The sequence below is a fragment of the Nicotiana tabacum genome, chromosome 6 (assembly GCF_000715075.1).
Source record: "Nicotiana tabacum cultivar K326 chromosome 6, ASM71507v2, whole genome shotgun sequence".
In the NCBI taxonomy this organism is placed as follows: domain Eukaryota; kingdom Viridiplantae; phylum Streptophyta; class Magnoliopsida; order Solanales; family Solanaceae; genus Nicotiana; species Nicotiana tabacum.
The window spans coordinates 17,831,005-17,853,529 of NC_134085.1; the positions used below are offsets into that span (position 1 = coordinate 17,831,005).

General features: G+C 35.8%; 1 protein-coding gene across 1 annotated transcript; it reads right to left on the reverse strand.

Annotated features, from left to right (window-relative positions):
- Positions 1-12,435: 12,435 nt before the first annotated feature.
- On the reverse strand, positions 12,436-21,088 carry LOC107759633 (putative pentatricopeptide repeat-containing protein At3g13770, mitochondrial). Its single transcript, XM_075254605.1, is given in 8 exon segments — positions 12,436-13,724; positions 14,270-14,862; positions 14,865-14,955; positions 14,957-16,046; positions 16,646-17,127; positions 17,848-18,139; positions 19,098-19,429; positions 20,382-21,088. Coding segments are annotated over 7 exon segments (2,967 nt in total). The 5' UTR covers positions 20,978-21,088; the 3' UTR covers positions 12,436-13,724; positions 14,270-14,778.
- Positions 21,089-22,525: the final 1,437 nt, after the last annotated feature.

Genomic DNA, 22,525 nt, shown 5'->3' on the forward strand with positions numbered 1-22,525 from the left:
CATACCAAATAAGTTTTCACAAAAAAATTATTTCCTTCAATCTGAAAGTGGAAGACTGCATAATACTACACATTTCCTCCTCAAGAAACTAGACCTCATGGAACAAACAATGTTTTTGGATCTCAGGTTTATCAGCATAGATTGAGTGACATTGGCTCAGTGAACAATCTAATAAACACAAACTAGGCAAGTCTTTAGCACATTGCCTACAGTTTTTCCTTGCAACTCTTCAAATGAGGAACACACACTTGATGCAAAGGAAGTATCATTATTCACCAGAATACGCTGCCGAATTTTAATGTGGACAAAACCACTGGGTAAGCGAGTGAGTCTCATTGTAGATACTACCCAGACAAGTATATGACTACACTCGTCCATCCAATAATTCAGTCCACGTCTATCCTAACCAAGAAGTCAGGCTAAGAACTTAAACAATCAATTAAAACAACCAAACTTTACACATCTTTCTCACAAGAATACTGCAAAGAGCTATCGAGTTCAAAATAACAACATTAATACAGTACAGATCATATGTTAGGCTAAAGCACAAATCTATACAACTATACCATTTGCAGTACGGACACAAACAATGCAAGGATGACATCTCTTCCCACAAAGCAGGTCCATGATCAAAAGGAGCTTTTATGTAATGCAGTAACCTGTTTATCACTAAGCCCAACCTCCTAACTTCTCGATCTCGTCATTTCATGCTCTATCATGATATGTATCTATATTCATAAAACTATACAAGTGCATGTTTGATTTCCTTTATTTAATAACTATTCAGAATAAGCCAAAACAATTTGCTCCAAAAGCAAGATCATCGTCTTGCTTAGGTAGTCTGCCCCTTTATGTTCCAAGCTAATGATAGGTAAATAAGTGTTTCTCTCACATGACATCCCCTTAAATGCATCTGTTTTTCTTGCCTAGGCCAAGCTATGAATACAAAAACATACCGAATGTAGTCCCATAAGTGGGGTCTGGGGAGGCCAAGCTATGAATAGTTACCAATTTTACAAGTAGCAAAACGACAATATGCTTGGATGATACAGCCACACTACACGTTAAACTGAAGATTATATCCACTGAATCAGACATATCCTTTCTGTTAAGAAGCAAAAACAAAATCCGAGTTTAACTATTCAAGCCACAAAAGCTTTAAACAGTTTATCACAGTTGTAATTCATAAGTTGTTATCCCTCAAAATTGATCCAAGATAACATATTCCTTACCCAAAAAATTAATCGCCTCAATCCAAATAAAAATGTACTTCATACAGGAAAGAGTTCCTTCGTAGAAAAGATCTTTAAATTGCTAAAAGTGGATGTCCAAGTAACATAAGCACACAACTTCAACGATGAGACTCGGTCTACCTACCAAAAGAAAATGTTCAGAGAATGAACAAAAAATGCAGCAAAACCTTCCACAGGCATAAACAACTACCAACATGATAATTCAGAACATAACCCCCAATACTCTACAGTCTGTTAAGCTAGCCCATTGAATTGATCCAGCTAGTACAATTTCAACCATACCAAGAGATTTTAAATTCAAAATTGCAACAACAACCCAATAAAATCCCACAAGTGGGGTCTAGAAAGGGTAGTGTGTACGCAAACCTTACCCCCGCCCCAGAATAGAGAGGTTGTTTCTGATAGACCCTCGGCTCAAGTAAACGAAAAGAGACAATAGAACAGTAACAGCAACAAAAACCAAAAAAATAATATCAGCATCGTAAGAGCCAGAAAATAGATGGAAACGCAATAACAATAACCAGTAAATATGGCCGATACTATGAAAAACGAAAAAATAGTGTGAACACAACATCAACCACTAGCAGTCTAAGACAAACACTATCAGACTAGCCTCACACCCGGTATGAAGTAGAAAAACGCTCAACCACCACCTAACCTTCAATCCTAATGCTCGACCTTCACAAGAGAGAATACCAAATTTAATTAAAAGCACTATATTAAGTTATCCTATTTTAAATCAATTCAATCATATTAAAGCAAAATAAAAAAATATTAGGAAGAGTTTTAAGAAATAGGATGATCTTAGCTATCATGAATGGAAGTCCCAGGAGATGAAGTTTTCACCATCTGCCTTAATAAACATATGCAAAAACATAGAGCAAAAGATATTCAATGGCAGTCAACACATTCTTAACAAACAAGACCTTGTAGAAGGCGCTAAAGTCTGCTAAGGTTTTAAGCACAAAGAATACTAAAACAATAAAACATGAGATTTGGTGAAGAAAGGTGCAAACAAGGAAAAAGATAAATAAACATCATCTAAATCAAGTTTAAGACCTATTTAATTACTTTGATTTGCAAAATGCAGTTCTAAGTTTCTATCAGATTTAATAACTGCCTTTTTTTAAACTAAATTCCTAGTATCCCCTTCATATTTACAAACATATTCACTCATAATGAATACTTGGGAATTAATTAATTGCTTTGACCACTATATTTATTGTTTAGTACCTACCTCTTCAAGAGGGAGCCCATGGGCATGAAGCGCGCGCTTAAGCGCCTGCATTAAAGCACAACCTAACTGAGGTGAAGTGCACAGTCAGATGCAACTTACCATCATAGCTTAAGTGTGTGTTAAGGGAGCCCTTAACAACGCTGCTGGGAAGTATAACTACTTAACTAATTAAACACAAAATAATATTATGAAATGATAAAGCATATCTCACATTTGAGTCAAATAAGGGATGAGATGCTTGTTGCAACTTCCGCCTTACCATAATCAATACTTTGGAGTACTTCAACCAATTTAGACATGAAAATTTTCACCTTAATTGAGATGGATGCATGTAAGTATAGTGAGCAAATAGTCCATGTAATGAGACTAAGCAGTGCATTTCATTTGACCTTTTCATCCAACAATAGTGTCAGCTGAAGCCTTAGCACATTTTTATCTTAGAAGAACTTCAACCAAACATAGACATCCTAGCCAACATGGCCATTCTCATGCCTCTTCAAAACCAGAAGTACTTGAAACTTCAAGTTAGGGTCAATTAACTCTAAAAATGACATAAAAGCAGCCCTTGCAACATCAATAGGAGTTCCAACTCTTTGCCTAGATCTTCTCCATACATGAAAACTAATAAAAGAGCAAGCAGAATCAGAGACACATAGCTTATCCCTTGTGCGTTGGTACCCACCACTTGAATGCCCCCGCTCACCCACCAAACAGACGACTCTACTTTAAGCCCGGGCATTCAAGCAACAATCTTAGTGTAGGTTATAAGTATGATAATGTAGGAATAACTTAAAAAGTGAAGAACGAAAGATCATTCCTTTTCATATCGAAGATGGTGTCTTTCGTAGAGAATCATATGTTTTCATAGGTTCTCTACTATTTGGTATACCGTCCGTATACAAGAAATCTTCCTATCATCAGTAAAATTATTTTACACCATCCAAGAAAAAAAAAAGAGTGAAGAAAGCAAAATCAATTCATAGGAGCATCACATCTCAAGTAACATGTAGCTAGAATTCGTAACTATAACACTAGGTAATAAGTGACAGCTTCTAAAGCGAGACCCCTAATAAGTGGATCCAGCATTTACTTTTAAGGGTTTGGGATGTCACTGAAACCACTGACCATTTGAGTTACTGGTTTGAAATCTAATATATGGACATATTTAGTAGATTTCTAACATATACTGGGTCAAAGCCAAAGCTACTCCATTCGGCTGAAACCCGTGTCTTATACGGTACATCTGCCCCTGACTAGTAGGATGATCCTTTTTTTGTAGTTTTCTTGCCTAATATTAGACCACCACACGTATGATCATGTGCATACTAAAATAGCTGCCTGTTATCCTACAAATTGCACACAAGCAGGTATTTTTATCAATAATGCATTCTAAACTAAGCTCTTAACCACTAAATATGATGCAATCCAAAACATGATCTTAAACATAATATAAAAGCAAGGAGACACAAATTCCATAAAAGATGTAAATTCAAAAGAATGTCAATTGTCCCTGCAAGAAAACATCATAGTTGCTGCACTGATCGTCCAAATTTTGCATTAAACTGATGAAAACAAGTAAAGGCCCAATTTCTCCAAGTCATATAGTTAACATTTATTTTCGGCATTATCAACCAAAAAAAACTATCCACAGAGGAAATCCTGTTCCCCTTCACATCCTTCTTTCGAAAACCTAATTTAGAAAACCCCAAAAAGGGGCCAGCTTTAACAATCATACCAACACGGATATAGATCACTCAGCATCGACAGATTCAAGCTGGAGTCGTTTGAGGGCTTCTTGATGGGCCCAAGTTTCGAGGGTGAGATCGGGTTTGGCGTTGAGGCCCACACCGAGGATGACGATAGTGAGAAAGCTGGTGACGTAGCAAGGGAGTTCCCAATCCTCCCATTTCCTTGACTGACCAGGTGGAGGTGGTGGGCGGTTGAAGAGGTAGCCGTTGGGCCGTTCTTGGTGGCCCGGAGTAGTGAACGGGTTCGGGCCGTGTCCTCCTCTTGTTCGGAGGCCCGAACTGATACGGGCACGGAGCATGCCTGCGGCTGTCGCGAAGGGTTTCGCGGACGGCATTTTGTTACGAAGAACAGAGAGAGAGTGAATAGAGTTTGAATTGATTAGGGGGTTTTCTATTGCACAGTATTCGTTTTCTAAGGATTGCTCGAAGAAACGGCTTTAACGGCGTCGTTCTCTAATCCAGTGTGGCTCTTTGTATCAAGTTAATAACGAGTACACGTGGAGACTCCTTATTTAGCAGGAAAAAACACACGTAAAAATAACATGGGGCTAGATAGTTTTTGGACTGATAATTAAAAGATAATCAGATTTTATAAAGTCATTAAAAATAGCTAATATTTTGCTGCAACACGGAAAGTTACAGCATAATATATTTGAGATTGATGCACTTGTATATCAACTTCCAGCATATTATGCTGGAACTCCAGCACACGAAAAGTTCTGGTATAATATACTGGAGATTGAAACACTTGTGTATGAACTTCCCGCATATTATGCTGCAACTCCAGTATATTATGTTAGAAATATTTTTTGGATTTTGAATAGTGTTTTCGTTCAGATTTATCTTTACATGAAAAGTGACTAAATTTCAGTTACTTTTGAAATTGTGGCTATTTTTTAATTTTTTTTTGGTAACTATATATTTATATTTCCACGAACAAAAAATTTATAGCCATCAAAGAATACCCAAAGAACAGCAGCTTGGACATTTAGCCCCAAGCTTACTGAAACTCAACGCTACAAAACTACTTTATTTCTCTATACTGCCTCTTATGGATAGAAATTTAGTGACTGCATACATTTATCTAGTTTACGAAGTCTACGTGCTCACATGTAATTCTCTTATCACTTGATCCGTAGTTCTTCTTTGAGACTTGAAGACCCTTGCATTTCTTTCTTGCCACAGATGGTATACTCCCCCAGCTAGTGTCATTCGATACAATTCCTGTTTAGCATTTTTTCCTTTTGCATTTTCCAGTGCCCATGTTACTTCATGCTGCCAATTACTCACCTCCCTCTAAATTTCTTGCCAGAGTAATAGCTTGGATCACACTTGTTTGGCATATTCACATTCAAACAGTATGTGATCGATATCTTCGTTCTCTTTTGAGCACAGAACACATTCCATGTCCTCAATATTTGCCCTGCATGCAATCCTCTCCTTTGTTTGTAATCTCTCGTGAAATGCTAAGAATAGAATGAATGGTCATTTAGGTAATCCTGCATTATTGCATACCAATCTTCTCCATGGGATTTTCTGGAATCTCCACGACAAAGTCCATATACTTTCTTTATTGAGTATTTGCTCATTGTTGCCACATCTGCCTCAGTCAGTCCTATCTGTTCAAACATTGTCTTTGCTTTGAGATTTTCTGCACAATCCATGAAGCTTGAGTAGTCTTGGTTTTCCATACAGTACATCTCTTTGTATAGTAGGCATGAATCCATTTAACCCATAAGCAATCTTTCTTTTTGCATATATTCCATGATAATTTCCCAATAGCTGCCCAATTTTACACATATATGTCTAGGACATTCAAGCCACCTGCAGTTCTAGGAAGACATAATCTATCCCACGTAATAAGTGCTTTTTTGTAAGCTCACTTTCACATGTCCATAGAAAGTTCCTGCAAGTTGATTCCACCTGTTGAGCTACCTTTTTGGGTAGAATAAAAACTTACGACCAGAATATTTGAATAGAGAAGAGCACAGATTTTACAAACTGTAATTTTCCTGCATATGATAGATATCTAGTAATCCATGATTTGATCCTGACCAGCATTTTATCAAGGAGAGGTTTACATTGCACAATTGACAGCCTTTTAGTACTTAGGGAGATTCTTAAGTATTTAAAAGGCATTTCTCCCTTATTGAATTGAATAGCATGTAGAATACTATGTTGAACTTCCTATTGCACCCCTTCAAAATACACTGAGCTTTTATCTACATTAGCAACCAAACATGACACCTGTGAGAAATGTTGAAAGTATTGGACCAGTAAGTTGACTGATTTCAGCTCTCCTTTGCAAAATAGTAGAAGATCATCAGCAAACCCAAGCTGTACAATTTGCAGTTTCTTACACCTTGGATGGAATTTGAAGCTCGGTTCCTCACTGAGCCCCTTTAAACTACGGCTAAAGTATTCCATAACAAGCACACATAAAAAAATGGAAGAGAGGATCCCCTTGTCTCAAATCTTTTCTTGCTGGAAATGGAACCACTGGCTCACCATTTAGAAGGATTGAGTATGAGACAGTTGTAATGCAGCACATGATCTATTTGACAAACATTGTTGGGAATTGGAGGTAATTTAGGATTTGCTCAATGTATGGCCCTTCCATTGAGTCATAGACTTTCCTCATGTCAATTTTCAACATACATCTACGAGTGATGCCCTTTCTTTCATACCCCTTCACCAGTTCATGGCTCAATATGATATTATTAGTGATTAGCCTTCCTGGAATAAAAGCAGATTAGCTTTTATCCACAAGACTGTCCAAAACACCCTGCATTCTTTAACGAGGATTTTGGAGATCAATTTATACAACATAGTGCAGCGAGCTGATCAGCAGCACTGCCTAGTAGCTTCCTATAAAAGTTGGTCACCTTATCTACTGTGTCTTCTGGTTGTTGGAGGATATCACCTTTGGCATTAATAAGACTTTTGATCCAGTTTTGGGCTTGCCTATTTTTTAGACTAGCAAAAAAATAGGCAGTGTTAGCATCTCCTAATTCCAACCATTTGGTTCTTGATTTCTGTTTAAGTATACTCTCTTCCACAAGGCTCCATTTCTCTAATTCAAGCTTCAATTCCTTTTCTTCTGCAAACAACACATTTGGGTGAGTGTGGCTTCCTATTTGTGTTTGAATATCATGTAGCTTCTGTCGATATAGCCCAATCTTCTCCTCTACATTCATGAATTCTCTTTGGTTTAACTGCTTCAAATCTTTCTTCAACACTTTGAGCTTCCACCATATGTCTTCCATGTGGTTTTTACCAGTTGGCCTACACCATGCATTAGCCACCACACTTAGAAAATCTTTGTGCTCCGCTAAACAGTTTAGAAATCTTCATAGTTTCCTTGAGTTGAATACTTAATGGTGTATGATCAGAAATCTCAGGATTTAATTTCACCACCTCTGTAACAGCAACTGTTAGCAACCAGTCAGCATTCATTAGGGCCCTATCTATACTGCTACAAATTTACCCATTTTACCATGTATATCTTCTACGCGCTGTACGTAATTTAGCCATGCCACTTGATTGCAAGAAATCACTAAAATCTCTTAATCTCATTTTCCTGAGCTGGATTACCAAATTGTATATAATCCATATCAGTAATTGCATAAAAATCTCCAATAGCTAACCATGGGCCTTGAACAGAGTTGTTGACACTTCTCAATTCCTCCCATAGGTCCTTCCTTGTTTCAACAGTATGTATTCCATATACTACTGATATAGTAATTTTTATTTACAACTGAGGGATACTAATTATACCATGGATGGCTTGAGTACTCATGCCAGTTGATTCAAATTCCACTCTATTTGGGTCCCAAAATAATCCATATTCTCCCTTTAGAGCTATGTGAGTAGTTTGCACACCATCTCCAATTTGTTGTAATCTTGTTGATCACTCTACTTGCATTCTCCTCCTTGACTCTATTCTCCAGTATTGCTATCAATCCTACATCATTATTTGTAATAATCTTCTTTACTTCTTTTTGCTTGTATACTTTATTTACACCCCTCACATTTCAATCTATGATTTTTATTTATTTAGTTGCTTGAGTTTTGGGTCCCCAGTATCACCTTGGTAGTTGCATTGTCCCTTCTCCATAGTAGAATTGTCCACTGATACACCAGCTATTTCAGTACTGAGTGGGCTAAATCCATTCACTACATTAATGCCTGTTGTTTCTCTTATTTTGGATTGTCCACTTTTTGCTGCAGATTTTCTTTTTGCTTGTTCCCATTCTGTTGTTTTATTATCCTCACAAACTGCTCTTATATTTTGTACCATGCTATTAGTCTGTTCTTTTGCAGTTGTTTCCATCTTGTCTAGCTCTGTTCTTCTTCTCCATTCCATCCTTGGTTTTTGTTGCTTCTGTTTGGCTTCAGGTATGATATGTGCTGGTCTACAAATATGGCCAACTTGAAGACAAGTGTGGTAGTAGTCATGTATCCAATCGTATGCAATCTATTGCTCAAAAACTTTGCCCGTCGGATCCATAACTTTTATGACTCTAGGCATATCCTTTGTAACATCCATCTCTACTAGCAACCTTGCATATGAAATTTTCTCTACTTTAGTCATGCATTCATCTGCATATATTGGGATTCTTAGACCACTCCCAATCCTACTAAATGAATTCATACTCCAGCAGTTTAGTGACAAATTTGGCAGCTTAACCCATGTAAATATGGTTATTTTTAAATTCCGCTCGTAAACTTGTGATATAAGTGATTTGTTTGATTGTTAGCTACGATATTATAATGTAGAAATTATTTATGCAATGAATAATGTTCAAGAAATTAGGAAAACATAAGAAACGTTATGTAGTGATTAATAATTAAGACATTAGTCGAGATTACTTATATTAAGTGCAGTTTAATTTGTGTATTACTAATACAAGTAACATGACAGTTTTGATTTTATTACTAATACACATATTTTTATTTCACATTATACCTAGCATAATATAACGTATAGATTCCCCATTAACTTAACGTGAGTATTATTTAATAACACCAACCAAAGCTACATAAGACTACGGGGGGATTACTTTTTCTTATGCGGCCAATCAAACACTAAAGGGATTGACAGATATAACGGTGGGATATTTCATAATATCCCATGGGTGGGATATCCCAATGAATTACTTATCCCTCCTACTATATGGAATAATTAATCCCACTATTTTAGTATAAAAATTATTCCGGAATTAGCTAATACCCCAATCTAAATATAAAACAAAATTAATTTTAAATTTTATCCCGAGATTATTATCCTTATTCTATGTACAAAACGACACCTAAGTAAATTATGTAGGGATTATTTTTCTAATCCCCCAAACATGTTAGAACTATTTTGTGTTGATGTTATGTTGAAATTATTTTCTTCCATCCTTCCAACCAATAGAACAATAGAAAAAAAGAAAGATAATTGCACTTTTAAAACAAAATTCTAATATATCTTAACCGTATGAAACCTGCTCTTTTTGTTATGCTGAAAAAGGTGTTATACCAAACTTAGATAACATGAAAACCAAATTAGAATTTAACGATGACTGAGGAGCCAGAATCTCAATTTTTTTCTAATAAAAGAATACGTTTTAGAGATAACAGTTACACATCTCCAAAGTAAAGAAATTGAACATGAAAAATAAGCAGACGTACAAAATAACATCTTCCATAATTGTTTTTGGTACAGTTAACTACGGTTGTGCATATTTTGTACAGTAATTTTTTCCCCTTTACTTTTTGTAAGGAAAATTGGAGCTTATATCATGCAAATAAATTTCATAACATGTTGATGAATCCTGAACTTAGTTTATTTTAGTAATTGACGAATTTTAGAGTTTAATTTAGTTCATGAATATACGGTGATGGTGCATGGAATACATATCAAGAAGTAAACTTTAATATATACATGTGATTCAAAAGGACTCTTGACCACAAGACACTAGGACGAATTTTAGAGTTTAATTTAGTTCATGAATATCCGGTGTTCCAAACGGTGCATGGAATACATATCAAGGACTTTTGAAACTTTAATATTTTCAAAATTCATATTTGGCCATAAATTTTGCCCATATTTTGGCAAACCCCAAATCCCAAGATCACCCTAATTGCTGATTTTGGGTCAAAATCCCAAAACTTAGGAATTATATACATGTTTTTAAAATATATTTTGAAAACGTATGTCCAAACACATTTTCATCTTCAAACCAAACTTCACTCAAATTAGATTTGTCAAAACAAATTTGGAATCTATGGCCAAACGCTAGCTAAAAGGACCAAAAATGATCCTTTAAGACGGTGGATTTTTCTGGTTGTGATCTAACTAAAAGGACCAAAAGTGAAAGCTTCCAGGAGTGAACCCAATTTATTACCATACTTTATTAACATTAAGTGGTCCACTAAATTCATGTCATTCATTACAATTATCTTACAAAATCGACTGAATGATTCAAAAGAAGTAAGAATTTCTCAAACAAGATTCCTTAGCTGAGAAATGCTTAACTTATTTAGGTCACTAATATACTTCAACTTATGTTCATTGAAGGGAAAACAAAATCAAGTTCTTCCTATTATCTCATAACAAGTTCATCAAATTGTAAGTGCTGGTCTCGATAAGCCAAGGAACTTAGAAAATGAGGGTGTCCTGGAGGTGATAATAGAAGCCAACAAAATTATTTTGATTGCCATCATTTTGCAGTCCATTATTTATCATGAGGGGTTTAGGAAGTTCGTTGTTCAAAATGATTTCAAGGAATATAATCAAGAACGACATTATGAAGATTTTGACAATTAGAATAAAAAGTGTCTAAGTTATTGAAAACTACCACTAGTAGAATTGCTATAACAACTGATATATGAACTTCAGATAACAACAAAAAGTGTTTGTGACTATTATCAGATAATTCATGGAGGCTGCAGAGTCATATTATGAGATTCGTATATGTTCCTACTCCACATGATACAGATACTTCATGTAATGCACTGCTTAATTGCTTGAGTGGATTATTAAACGCAGAATATCTTATAACTGATCATTCTAGAATAATAAAGGCTATGATAAAAACTTTATTAGATGAGAAACTTAGTAAAAGTAATTTGTTGTTAATGGGTCGATAATGTGTATTGTGTTGCACATATTTTGAAATTGATTGCACAACAATGGCTTAAGGTAATAGGAGATAGTATTAGCAACATGAATGAATACTCGATAAAATCACCAGCTATGTTGCTTAGACTCTCCAAAATATGTACTCTGAATCCTCCAAAAACAGTGCATTTTTGAAGGATTCGACATGAGTGTGGCAGCATTTTTGGAGAGTCCGTACAATATAGGTCACCAGGCATAATTGAAAGGCTTGAAGGAGCCACATATTTTCTACACAATTCTTGTAACAAAAGTTTTACTCCCTCGTTTCAATTTAAGTATCTTACTTATTTTTAGCATTTTCATTTTAATTTAAGTATCTTACTTTCTTTTTAGTATGTTTCTAAAAGAATGCCTCTTTTTAAATTTGGTAACTCTCCAATTCCAACATTTTACATGGCATGTTTAAGACCACACGATTCAAAAGTATTTTTTAATTTCTCAAACTTCATACCTAGTCAAACTAAGATAGTTAAATTGAAACGGAGGGGGGTATATGATTGCCCTACTCATTGATAGTCAACATGTTAGTGTTGAGAACAACCATAGATTCAGAAGTTGAATTTAACTAATGGGAAATAGAGTGAAGTCGAAGATGTTTGTAGCACGTTGAAGCTCTTTTACCATATCATTGAACAATTTTCAGGAGTTAACCATCCAACTTCAAGTCAATACTTTTCAAAGTTTGTGGAGTTAAGCTAGAATTAGATGCATGGGTAAAAAGCTTTAATTCTTTTATTAGCGCTATGGCATCGGCAATGTTAAAAATTGTTGATTGATTAGAGGTTTCCTAGCTTAGTTGTAGGAGTAAACTGATACTGGAATATTTTCCTTCATTATAATTGATTGTCATTCCTTATTTAGTCGCAGGGCTCATTGTATAAGTATCTATTCTCATGGGATGTAAAAATATACACATATACATAATTACAAAAAGCCTTTCTTCATGCTAGAAATCTACAAAAAAAAAAAAAAAAAAAAAAAAAAAATCAAAGGATTAAAGCTCTTCACGCATGCTTATAAATCTCGCTTAACAAATCTTTAAAAAGTATTGACTTGAAATCGGATATTGGAGTCATGAAAATTGTTCAATGATATGGTAAAAGAGCTTCAACTTATTACAAACATCTTTTGCTTCACTCCATTGTCTATCGGTTGGAAAACACTGATGATTGATGTCAATTAGACTTAGCTTTTGAAACACCTCTTTATATTCTATGGTTCTCAACATTAGATATGTTGAGTTCCTACAACAACTTTTTATTATAAGAATTGTATAGTAAATCCCAGACTTCACTTGTGGAATTACATTGGGCTTGTTGTAACTGTGTGAGAAATATGTGAATTCTTCAAACGCCTCAATTCTGCCCGATAACCTTATCCAGTATGAAACACGGTCACGCATGTTACTAATACTATCTCCTATAACCTTTAGCCCTCCTTGCACAATCAAATTCAAATGTGCAGCATAATGCACATGAAACACTCAACCCATCAATAATAAATCTTTTTTACAAAATTTCTCATCTAATAAGATTCTCATCATGACAATTGCGCTAGAATTATCAATTGTAATGGTTGATATTTCCGGTTCAAGAATTCACTAATACAAACAATTAAGCAATACATAACACAAAGTAGCCTTACTGTGTGGAGCAGGAACATGAAAGCTCATAATATGGCTTTGAAGTCTCCATGAATCCTCAATAAAATGTCAGATAATAGCCACAAACCCTTTTTGTTGATACATACCGTCCACATATCAATTGTTATTGCATTTCTACTAGTGGTGCTTTTCAGTAACTTAGAAGTTTTTTATTTCACATTGTCAATAATATTCAGAATGTCAATCATGATTGTATTCGTTCAAACCGTTTTGAACAACGGCCAAAGACTAGCAACAAACTTCCTAAATCCCACATGATCAACAATGGATATTGGATACTCATGAAAATGATGGCGTGAACATGTTCTCTACGGGAAACATCTTGTTCAAAATAATTTTGTTGGCTACCATTATCAACCCCCAACTACCCTTACTATCCAAGTTTTGTCGCTTATTAGGACATCTAGCAATATGGTCTAATATCTAGCCCACTTTTCCTAGTTGTCATGATATGAGTATTACAATACTAACAATCACCAAAGAAAACACCATTGATCATCACCAATCTAAAATGTTGTGCTTTAAAAGTCAATTTCTTATTTTTAGTTCCAATAACTTTGTTAGCTTGAGTCGCTCTTTGGCTCTCATCTTCAATGGGAAAAGTACTAGAAGATGAAACCATTGAATTTTCTTCATCTTGAGACTCCATACTTATCTATAAACACAAGAAAAGGGATTCAATAATGACAATCAAATTAACAACCTCATTCAACCATATAAGGAACTTCGACACAACCTCTGATTCAAATACACTTAATAATGACAATCAAATTAACAACAATCTATGCAAATGTAGAAAAATGTTACTTACTTGGAAACCAAAATATTAAAAATCTTTGAGTTAAGGCAGTCAACAAGAAATCAAAAAATGCAGGATTTCTTCCAAGTTCGTTCCTGAGATAAATACAAGATCAGCTTCACGTTTTTAGCAGCCAACTTCAGCTTCTGCTCAACAATTTGTTGGTTATATGTTTGTTGTTTGCATTTTGTGTATACCATGATAGTGAATGCATGTATAAATAATTTAATGGTTTAACCCAAAAAATTAAAGGGACACAAAAGAGATCCTAGATGATGAAAGCCTAACATCTCTCTTCAGAAATATATTGGGTTCAAACAAGTTAGATTCGGATCACAAGCAAGAAAAATTTCTGTAATAATAGGAAAAAGAAGAACGAAATAGTAGAGTTAGACTATTACCGGCAAGACAGCGAGATGGCGAGATCAAAGGCAAAGAGGGACGGAGAAACCAGAGAGCAGAGAGAGAATGAGACTGTGAGAGCCGAGAACAGTGCAGCTGTAATAGGCAAAAATCTACGGAGACCAGAGAAACAGAGAAGGAAGTAGTAGGTCTAGATGTGTAGTTCAAAAGAAAGGGGTCTTAACCCACAACCGCTTTGCCCTCTCTGATTTTAAGAAAATTGTTTGAACCCACACCGCCCCTGCACCGCACCGCATTCATACTTCACCTCGCCTCACAAAGGTTTTAACCCGCACCACCCCATTTCCATCCCTAACGAAATGTTTTATCCCATCCTCCCATTGGGGAGAAAATTCAGCAAGACTGGAATTCTTTTACCAGTAGTCTCCATATGGATATACCCAATAAATCATCAAACTGAGCTGTGCCTCTTGCAACTGATTCTCCTTCACAGCTCTACCTTGGGAACATGGGTCAGCTCTGACAGCCAGCAGAGTTCCATGGATTTTCACTTGAATATGCTTTCTAAGGATGTGCAAAGTAGTTCATAAGCCAAAGCTAGTTGGCCTAGCAGAATTTTCTTTCTTTTTTTCACTTCTCATCCATATCAAACAAGACACACAACCTAAAATCAGGAATATAAGTACATTACCTGATCCGTACTGCTAATTCCACTACATTTTGCTATATCCTTCTCTGTTTCATGGATAAGATCAGGACCAATCCAACTTTTACCGGATTCCTTTACAATGGCCCGTTCGTTTATCATCTCTCTTACACTTCTTGCATCTTCCCACCTTCCTGCCGAAGCATACAAGTTCGAAAGGATCACATAAGTTCCAGAATTTTCTGGCTCTATCTCCAAAAGTTGTTTGGCTACAATTTCACCAATATCAACACATAGGTGAGCCCAGCAAGCACCTAAAAGTGAACCCAGAATTGCAGCAGTTGGTGGAAAAGGCATCTCTCTGATGAATTGGAAGGCCCTTTCTACTTGGCCAGCTCGACTTAGCAAATCAACCACACAACCATAGTGCTCAATGCTAACCTCGACCCTGTCTTTGCCAATACTTATTTCGTTGAAAATCTGTAAACATTTATCCTCCATTCCTCCGTGGCTGCAACCAGATAACACAGCCAAAAGAGTGATGCCATCAGGCTTGATCTTGTTTTCTTCTCTCATCATTTCAAAGAGCTCAACTACCTCTTTTCCCATCCCATGTTTACTGTAACCAACAAGCATGGCATTCCAGGAGCTCACAGTTTTTTCAGACATTTGATTGAATACCCTCCGTGAATAAGCGAGGTTTCCACACTTTGAGTACATATCAACGAGAGAATTCTGAAGCACCGCGTAGAAGGGTAGTTCCAATCGAATAATATGGGCATGCAATTGTCTACCTAGTTCCACTGCAGCAAGTCCAGATAAGGCTGTTAATACACTAGCATATGTAACATAGTTGGAAGACATTCCCTCTGCTTGTAACTTGCGGAAAAGCTCTAGTGCCTCTTCATCTAGTCCCTGTTGAGCGTAGCCTGAGATTATAGCAGTGCAAGAGACAGCATCTCTTTCTGGCAGGCGTTCAAAAACATCTCGAGCATCATGGACTTTGCCAGCTTTGGCATACATATCAAGGAGTGAGCTTCCCACATATATATGCAATTCAAAAGGGCTCTTGACCACAAGACAATGGACTTGTCTCCCAAAATGAAACCCAACGGCACCAATACATGATGTAAGCACGGTTGCAAATGTAAACTCATTTGGCTCAGTACCTGCAAACTTTTCTGGTTATGATCTACTCAAAGGAGGAAAAAAAAAGGTTACTCAGTAAATGAAGCTGTAAAGAGTGAACCTAATGGTTTACCTTACTTTCTAACCTTAAGAAATACAATAAAATGCAAGTAATTGTTTAAAATCATCTTACAAGACCAACTGAATAATTCTAAGGAAGAAAGAACTTTTTAAAACTTGACCCCTTTACTAAGAAATTCTGAAGTTATTTAGGCAACTAATAGACATCAACTTATTGTCATTGAAGAGGATAACAAAATCGAATTATTCCTATTATCTCATCACAAGTTTCATTTAAATTTAAGTGCTGGCCTCTCTCTCATTCATTACCAATATTGCTACCAGTTTCTAAAATAAAAGGTAAACACAAAAGGAGACAATACCTACATATCCACTCTTCCTTTTTCTTTTGAATCAACCAACACCAAGCCTCGTTCTTACCAGTATTAACATGTTAACATTTCATAGTTGTCTTTTTAGCTAGATGGTACAAAATTCAAAGGTGCAAAAGTGTGTTTGATACGAAAATATATTGGTAAATTTGTAAATTTGTAAGTACTTTTCAAAGCAATAGAAGTACCTGATCTCAACATCTGAACAAAAAGATGGAGAGCTTCAGAGACATACCCTTTCTGAGAATACCCAGAAATAAGAGCAGTCCAAGAAACAACATTTCTCTCAGGCATTTCATCAAACACCCACCTAGCATCATCTAAAAGCTCACATTTTATGTAGAAAACGATCAGCCTTGTCCTGAGGTACACTGGAGGTTGATAATGGGTTTTGATCATGTGGGTATGTACCCTTTGGCCTTCTCTTATAGCCCTTTGGTTTATACATTGGTTTAACAGAGTATCGTATTCCTTGAATTTCACTTCAAGGCCTTGTTTGGCCATCTCAAATAAGGCTTCTGAGAGGAGACCATTGGAGCTTAGAGCTACTAGAGTTGAAGTACTTGACGGACATGAGCAGAAAAATGTTGGTGTCTGGTGGTAAATAAATGGTTTTTTCATTATGGATGAAAATACATGCTTAATTGTACAGAAAAATAGAGTTGTTTTTCTCACCATGTTTTTGCTACTGCTAGCGCTAGGGAAGGTAGGAGCCACGAGGTAACTTTTATTCAAAAACCCCTAAACTTCCAAGTCTGGTTGCACTTTATATTATGCATATTAATATTATCGTTTTTACCACACCAAAAAAGGGAAAATTGTACTGTGATATTTTTTGTTTTGAGTCTTTTTATGTACTCGGACATCTAAGTCATTTTCTAAAGAAAAAGTACTCTTCAGTAATTATTTTAATTAAAATATCTGAAATTAAAAAACGAAAAGATAAGTAAATGGTAGAGGTCAGCTTAACGTAATCCGAAAACACGAAGTTAACAGATTTGGGCTGTGCTCGTGCATGCCACTTTAAATACTTCTCTTTTTTCAACATCAACTTAAACATTAATGCCACTTTGTAAAGTGTCCTTGGTCCAATATTTTTGTGTCACACCAATATAACATTCTCAAGTAGTAATATCTTTATATCACACCAATATCTCTATTCTACGTAGAAAGAATGTGAGAAAGCAAATGCTAAGAGGTACAACGAGGAGCAGCCCTTCAATTGGGGAAGATCCAAATCAACATCACTTTGCATTCATTATGAGCACATAAATCATTTGAGTTTTTAAGGGATGGGCTTTTTGCTGCTTTATTTTTCTGAAGAACAAATTTTACTCGCTGCAACCTAATCAACCCTCATTGTTGGTAAGATCTGGAGTAGAAATTGAGCATAGAAATGTTATTTACAGTCGATGGCCTGAAATCCAAAGGATTATTCCACCTCATTGATTCATCATTAGACCATTTCATGACTACATTTTCGAAAACCAAACCATCGATATGCTCCATCATGAATCCAGCAGTTTGGTGTTTTACAAGTTCTTGGCATCCTGGCCTGTAATCCACCCAACCATCTGGATATTTTGTCCATCTCTTGTATGTTAGGTTCATGTTTATGAACTTCAGATTGCTCAGGACTCCACCTCCCGACCCCGATAAAAAGATGCCGTTTTCAGAAGTTGATGTGATATTGACAAATAGCAACTTGGAGATGGAACCTGCTTTTGAAGTTGCATCTCTTGGACAGGTTGTTACATAAATAGGCTCTGCTCTTCCCCACCACGATGGGTGGTAATATCTTGTGCTAATGTTTATGTTTGAGAAGGTGATGTCGCTAACATTTCCTGCTCGGCAAATAATCAATTAAGACAATGCAATACTGAAATTTGAGAAAGCAAGATAGGGAAATAGAGGGATAAATGCATGAGAGAAACATAACAATCTTTAGACTGAGCTAAAGAGTTGGTCATTTATTTTGCAAGATCAAAGAAAAGGGTAAAAGTCTCCTGAGCCGAGGGTCTGTCGGAAACAGTTTCTCTACCTTCACAAGGTAGGGAGTAAGACTGCGTACACACTACTTTCCCCAGACCCCAATTGTGGAATTACACTGGGTTTGTTGTTGTTGTAAAAAAAGGGTAAAAGGCAAAGGTTTAACAGCATTGTTAATTTTATGTTCAGGTACGTAGGACAATCATTTCAAGTATGTCGAACAAACAATTAAATACAAGAAAAATAAGAGCTTAACTGAACTAGGCTTGTATTTGATACAAGCCAAACCAATTTGATCAACTACTCTCTAGTAAGGTTAAGCAGTCAAATCATCTAAGTTTCTGAATGCAATTTAAGTATTTTAGTTGCACTAAGCTGTTTGACATTGCCATGACTAGTTTCTGGCAACTATAACAAGAATTCAAGGAATTAAGTTGGCACAGCATTGAGGCTTGTACCTATCAAACCAAAATGGAACGATTAAAGCATCAGAACACTAGGAAGGTTTAAGTTGTAATTCTGCTTCTACTGCATGAATAATAGTATGTACTCATGAAATGCAAGTGTGAAACACGGAGCAAATACACATGTAAATTTTTTATTTAAATGTATTGACTGTCATTCTAGCAGAAAAGAACCAAAGGTGAATACCTCCATCTCGAATTTGCAGGGCGAGGCCTCTATGAGATTCAGATATTGTAATATTGTCAAATAAGAAATTCTTGAATGTATAAAAGCTAGCGCTTCCAAGTTTGATGGCAGAAGATTTTGTTCGAATCCAGCAGTTTGTTGCTGTGAGGTTGTGGACAGGTCCAGTTGATGACTTTGGACAGATAGCATCATCTCCTGTGTTTATGTTGCATCTGGTGATGACCGTATTGTTAGAGTCCTCTATGTCTATACCATCGTTATTAGGTGAATTGAAGTCCCCATATATTGTTACATCACTGATTGACGTGTTATCGCTTCGTACAAGATGCAAACTGCAACATCACACCATTAATTGGCTTCTTGAAATAAATTCAGAACAGTGAAAGGGATAGAGAATGAAGTTTAAAAACAACAAATTTTATAAGATTGACCTCTAGGGGGAAGAAAAAGAAGATTAAGGTTGATATCATGCAACATAAACTTATATCCATCATCAACCCTTGACTAAACTGGTCATTTTGTGAGAACAAGCTAAATCTTTAATCTGTTCTCACTAATAGCTAGTGTAATTGATAATTCTGGACATGAGAACGGGTCAATTAAGATATACTATCGAATAAAGTACAAGATTGAAATCCTCTTTTTATCACCCTCTCCATTACAATTAATAAGAAACTCTTTCTATTTTGAAATTCTAAACATTGACACAATTTTATTTTTATACAACTTTCAATAATTTAAATTCATTAAATACATGCTTTAACTTTGATGTTATATTTGCTGTCTTTTCAGCCGCTATTTTAATATTCTCTTCCATCAACACTAATACTATATTATAAAAGTTAAATTAATATCTTAAACTTTGTATCCAATCAAACACAATCACCTAAAATGAAAGAGATGTTGTAAAATGCAACTTGAATTTTGGTTATAAATTAAAGAGAAAAACGTCTATTTTATTTGGACAAATACATCAGGAGTTTAATTTTGTCCTCTGAAACAACAAGAAATCCATTATATTTTTGCATGTAAGGTCCGAAAAGGATAGTTAAGCAGACATTACCTGTACCTAATGAAGGTAGAGAGAATTTTACAATAAATTTTATCCTCTGATATTATAATTTTATTAAAGAACTGACATAACTATAAACTTGTTAAAATTATGAAGTAACAAGTTAACCCAAAAGAGAAAAGTTCCTATTTACAAAAATAAATAAATTACAATACTAAACTTTTTCGCTAGGAAGCAACTTTAGCCCGGCCAAAAGTGTTAAGAGCACGCACCACCAATAAGCAGGCTCGATGAGTCTGACATCGGAGATTTCAATATTCCGGCAGCCAATGAACCCTACCAACCTCGGCCTGCACTCATCCCCAAGGCAAGCTCCGGTGTGATTCCAGCTCACCATCACATTTTTCTTCTTATCAAATCTCTGCACAAACTTCAATCCCTGTCCGTTGATTTCTCCACCTCCGGTAATCCCTACATCCACCGCATCCTCCGCCAGTACTACGTACCACTTGCTCTGCTCCTTCGGATAATCCTCCAATTTCGTCCCTCCCAAAATCGTCGCCTTCTTATGTATATCCAATACGACGCCTGATTTCAGGAATATTGTCGCCGTTAAGTAATTTCCCGGCGGGAAGATGACGTGGCATTGACGGCGGTGTTTGGAAACCGCGGCTGAGCATGTGTTTATGGCTTTCTGGATTGGAACGGTGTCGTAGTGTATGCCGTCGCCGGCGGCGCCACATTTGGCGACGGAGATGGATAGGGGGTCAGGTTTTGATTGGAGGATGGAGAGTTGTGACGTGGAAGAGTATGATTGGGTAGTGAAAGATAAAGTGAGAAGTGAGAGGAGTAATTGAACCTGAAACATTTGTGCTTGTTGGAGAATGAAAATGAATTATTTGATCGGAAAATGGCAAAAAGGAAATGAAGATTTTTAGTGTTGAGCCATTGACTACGAAATTGGATTACTTGTTTCTCTTTTTTTAGTGTTTTCTTGGATAAGATTTGATTAATTAATTATTTGTTACCGATATTAAAATATAATATTTGATAGTTTGATGACCACCTAGTCTCGTGAGTCTATTCGAATGAGATTTATAATGTTGATTATTAATGTTGTACGATTCCTTAATGAAAGTTAGTCAATGTTGCCATTTTGGATTTTCTTTTTGCGTGCCGTGAGATCTGATCTCTTTATTCTATCGAGATAGAGCCGTATTATATATCTCAAATTATTTGTACAAAATTGATTATTTTTTTTCCTTTTTTACCCTTAGTAATAATTGTTCTTGAAGATGAAGATAACACATAAAGAGGTCGTTTGGTATGAGGTATAAGAAGGTATAAGGGTGGTATAAACATTTAATACCACTTTAATACTCTGTTTGGTTAGCAAACCAGGTATAAGTTATCCTGGTGTTAATTTTAATACTGGAATAACTTATACCTTATAAAAGGTGGGGTAATTAGCACCGGTATAACTTATACCTTCTTTTTAGAAATTATGCAATTGTCATTCTTAATACAAGATATCAAACAATGAATAAACAACAATCCCAGCATAACTTATCCCAATATAACTTATACCGACATAACTTACACCGGTATAAATCGTATTCCAACCAAACGACCCCAAATAGAATAAATATTCAATGAATAGTGATTATATCTTATGACATAAATAAGGATATAATAGTCCAATCCCTTTCCTAAATAATATTTCTTAAGAGACGTGTAGAAGAGAAACACGACACATAATATGAGACGGAAGGAGTATTATTCTTTTTTCAATTTACTTTTTTTGCCTTTTAACTATGGTCATATGTAGGGGTGTTCATAGTTCGGTTTGGATCGGTTTTTCCCTTAAAAAAAATCAAACCAAGTAAGTCGATTTTTCAAATATTATAACCAAACCAAACCAACTAAATTAGTTTTTTCTCGATTCGGTGTATGTCGGATTTTCGGTTATTTATCGATTTTTTCTTATCAAGAGGTTGTGAGTTTGAGTCTCCCCAAGAGCAAGGTGGGAAGTTCTTGGAGGGAAGGATGTCGGGGGTCTATTTGGAAACAGCCTCTCTACCTCAGGGTAGGGGTAAGGTCTGCGTACACACTACCCTCCCCAGACCCCACTAAGTGGGATTATACTGGGTGGTTGTTGTTGTTGTTTTCTTAAATATAAGACATACATTACCAAACACATATTCCGACGACTACATTTTCAACATAACACTATCAAGTCAATTGTCCTTTAAGAAATCTATCGTTTACAACATATATTGATAATAATTGAATCAAATAGTGATGAATAATTTAAGGACTCAATTAAAAATAGATTATTTTTAACATAAAATGGATTCTTACACTTAACAAAAGAAAACTACCGATCAAACTAGAATGTAAAGGCAAAAAATTGTAC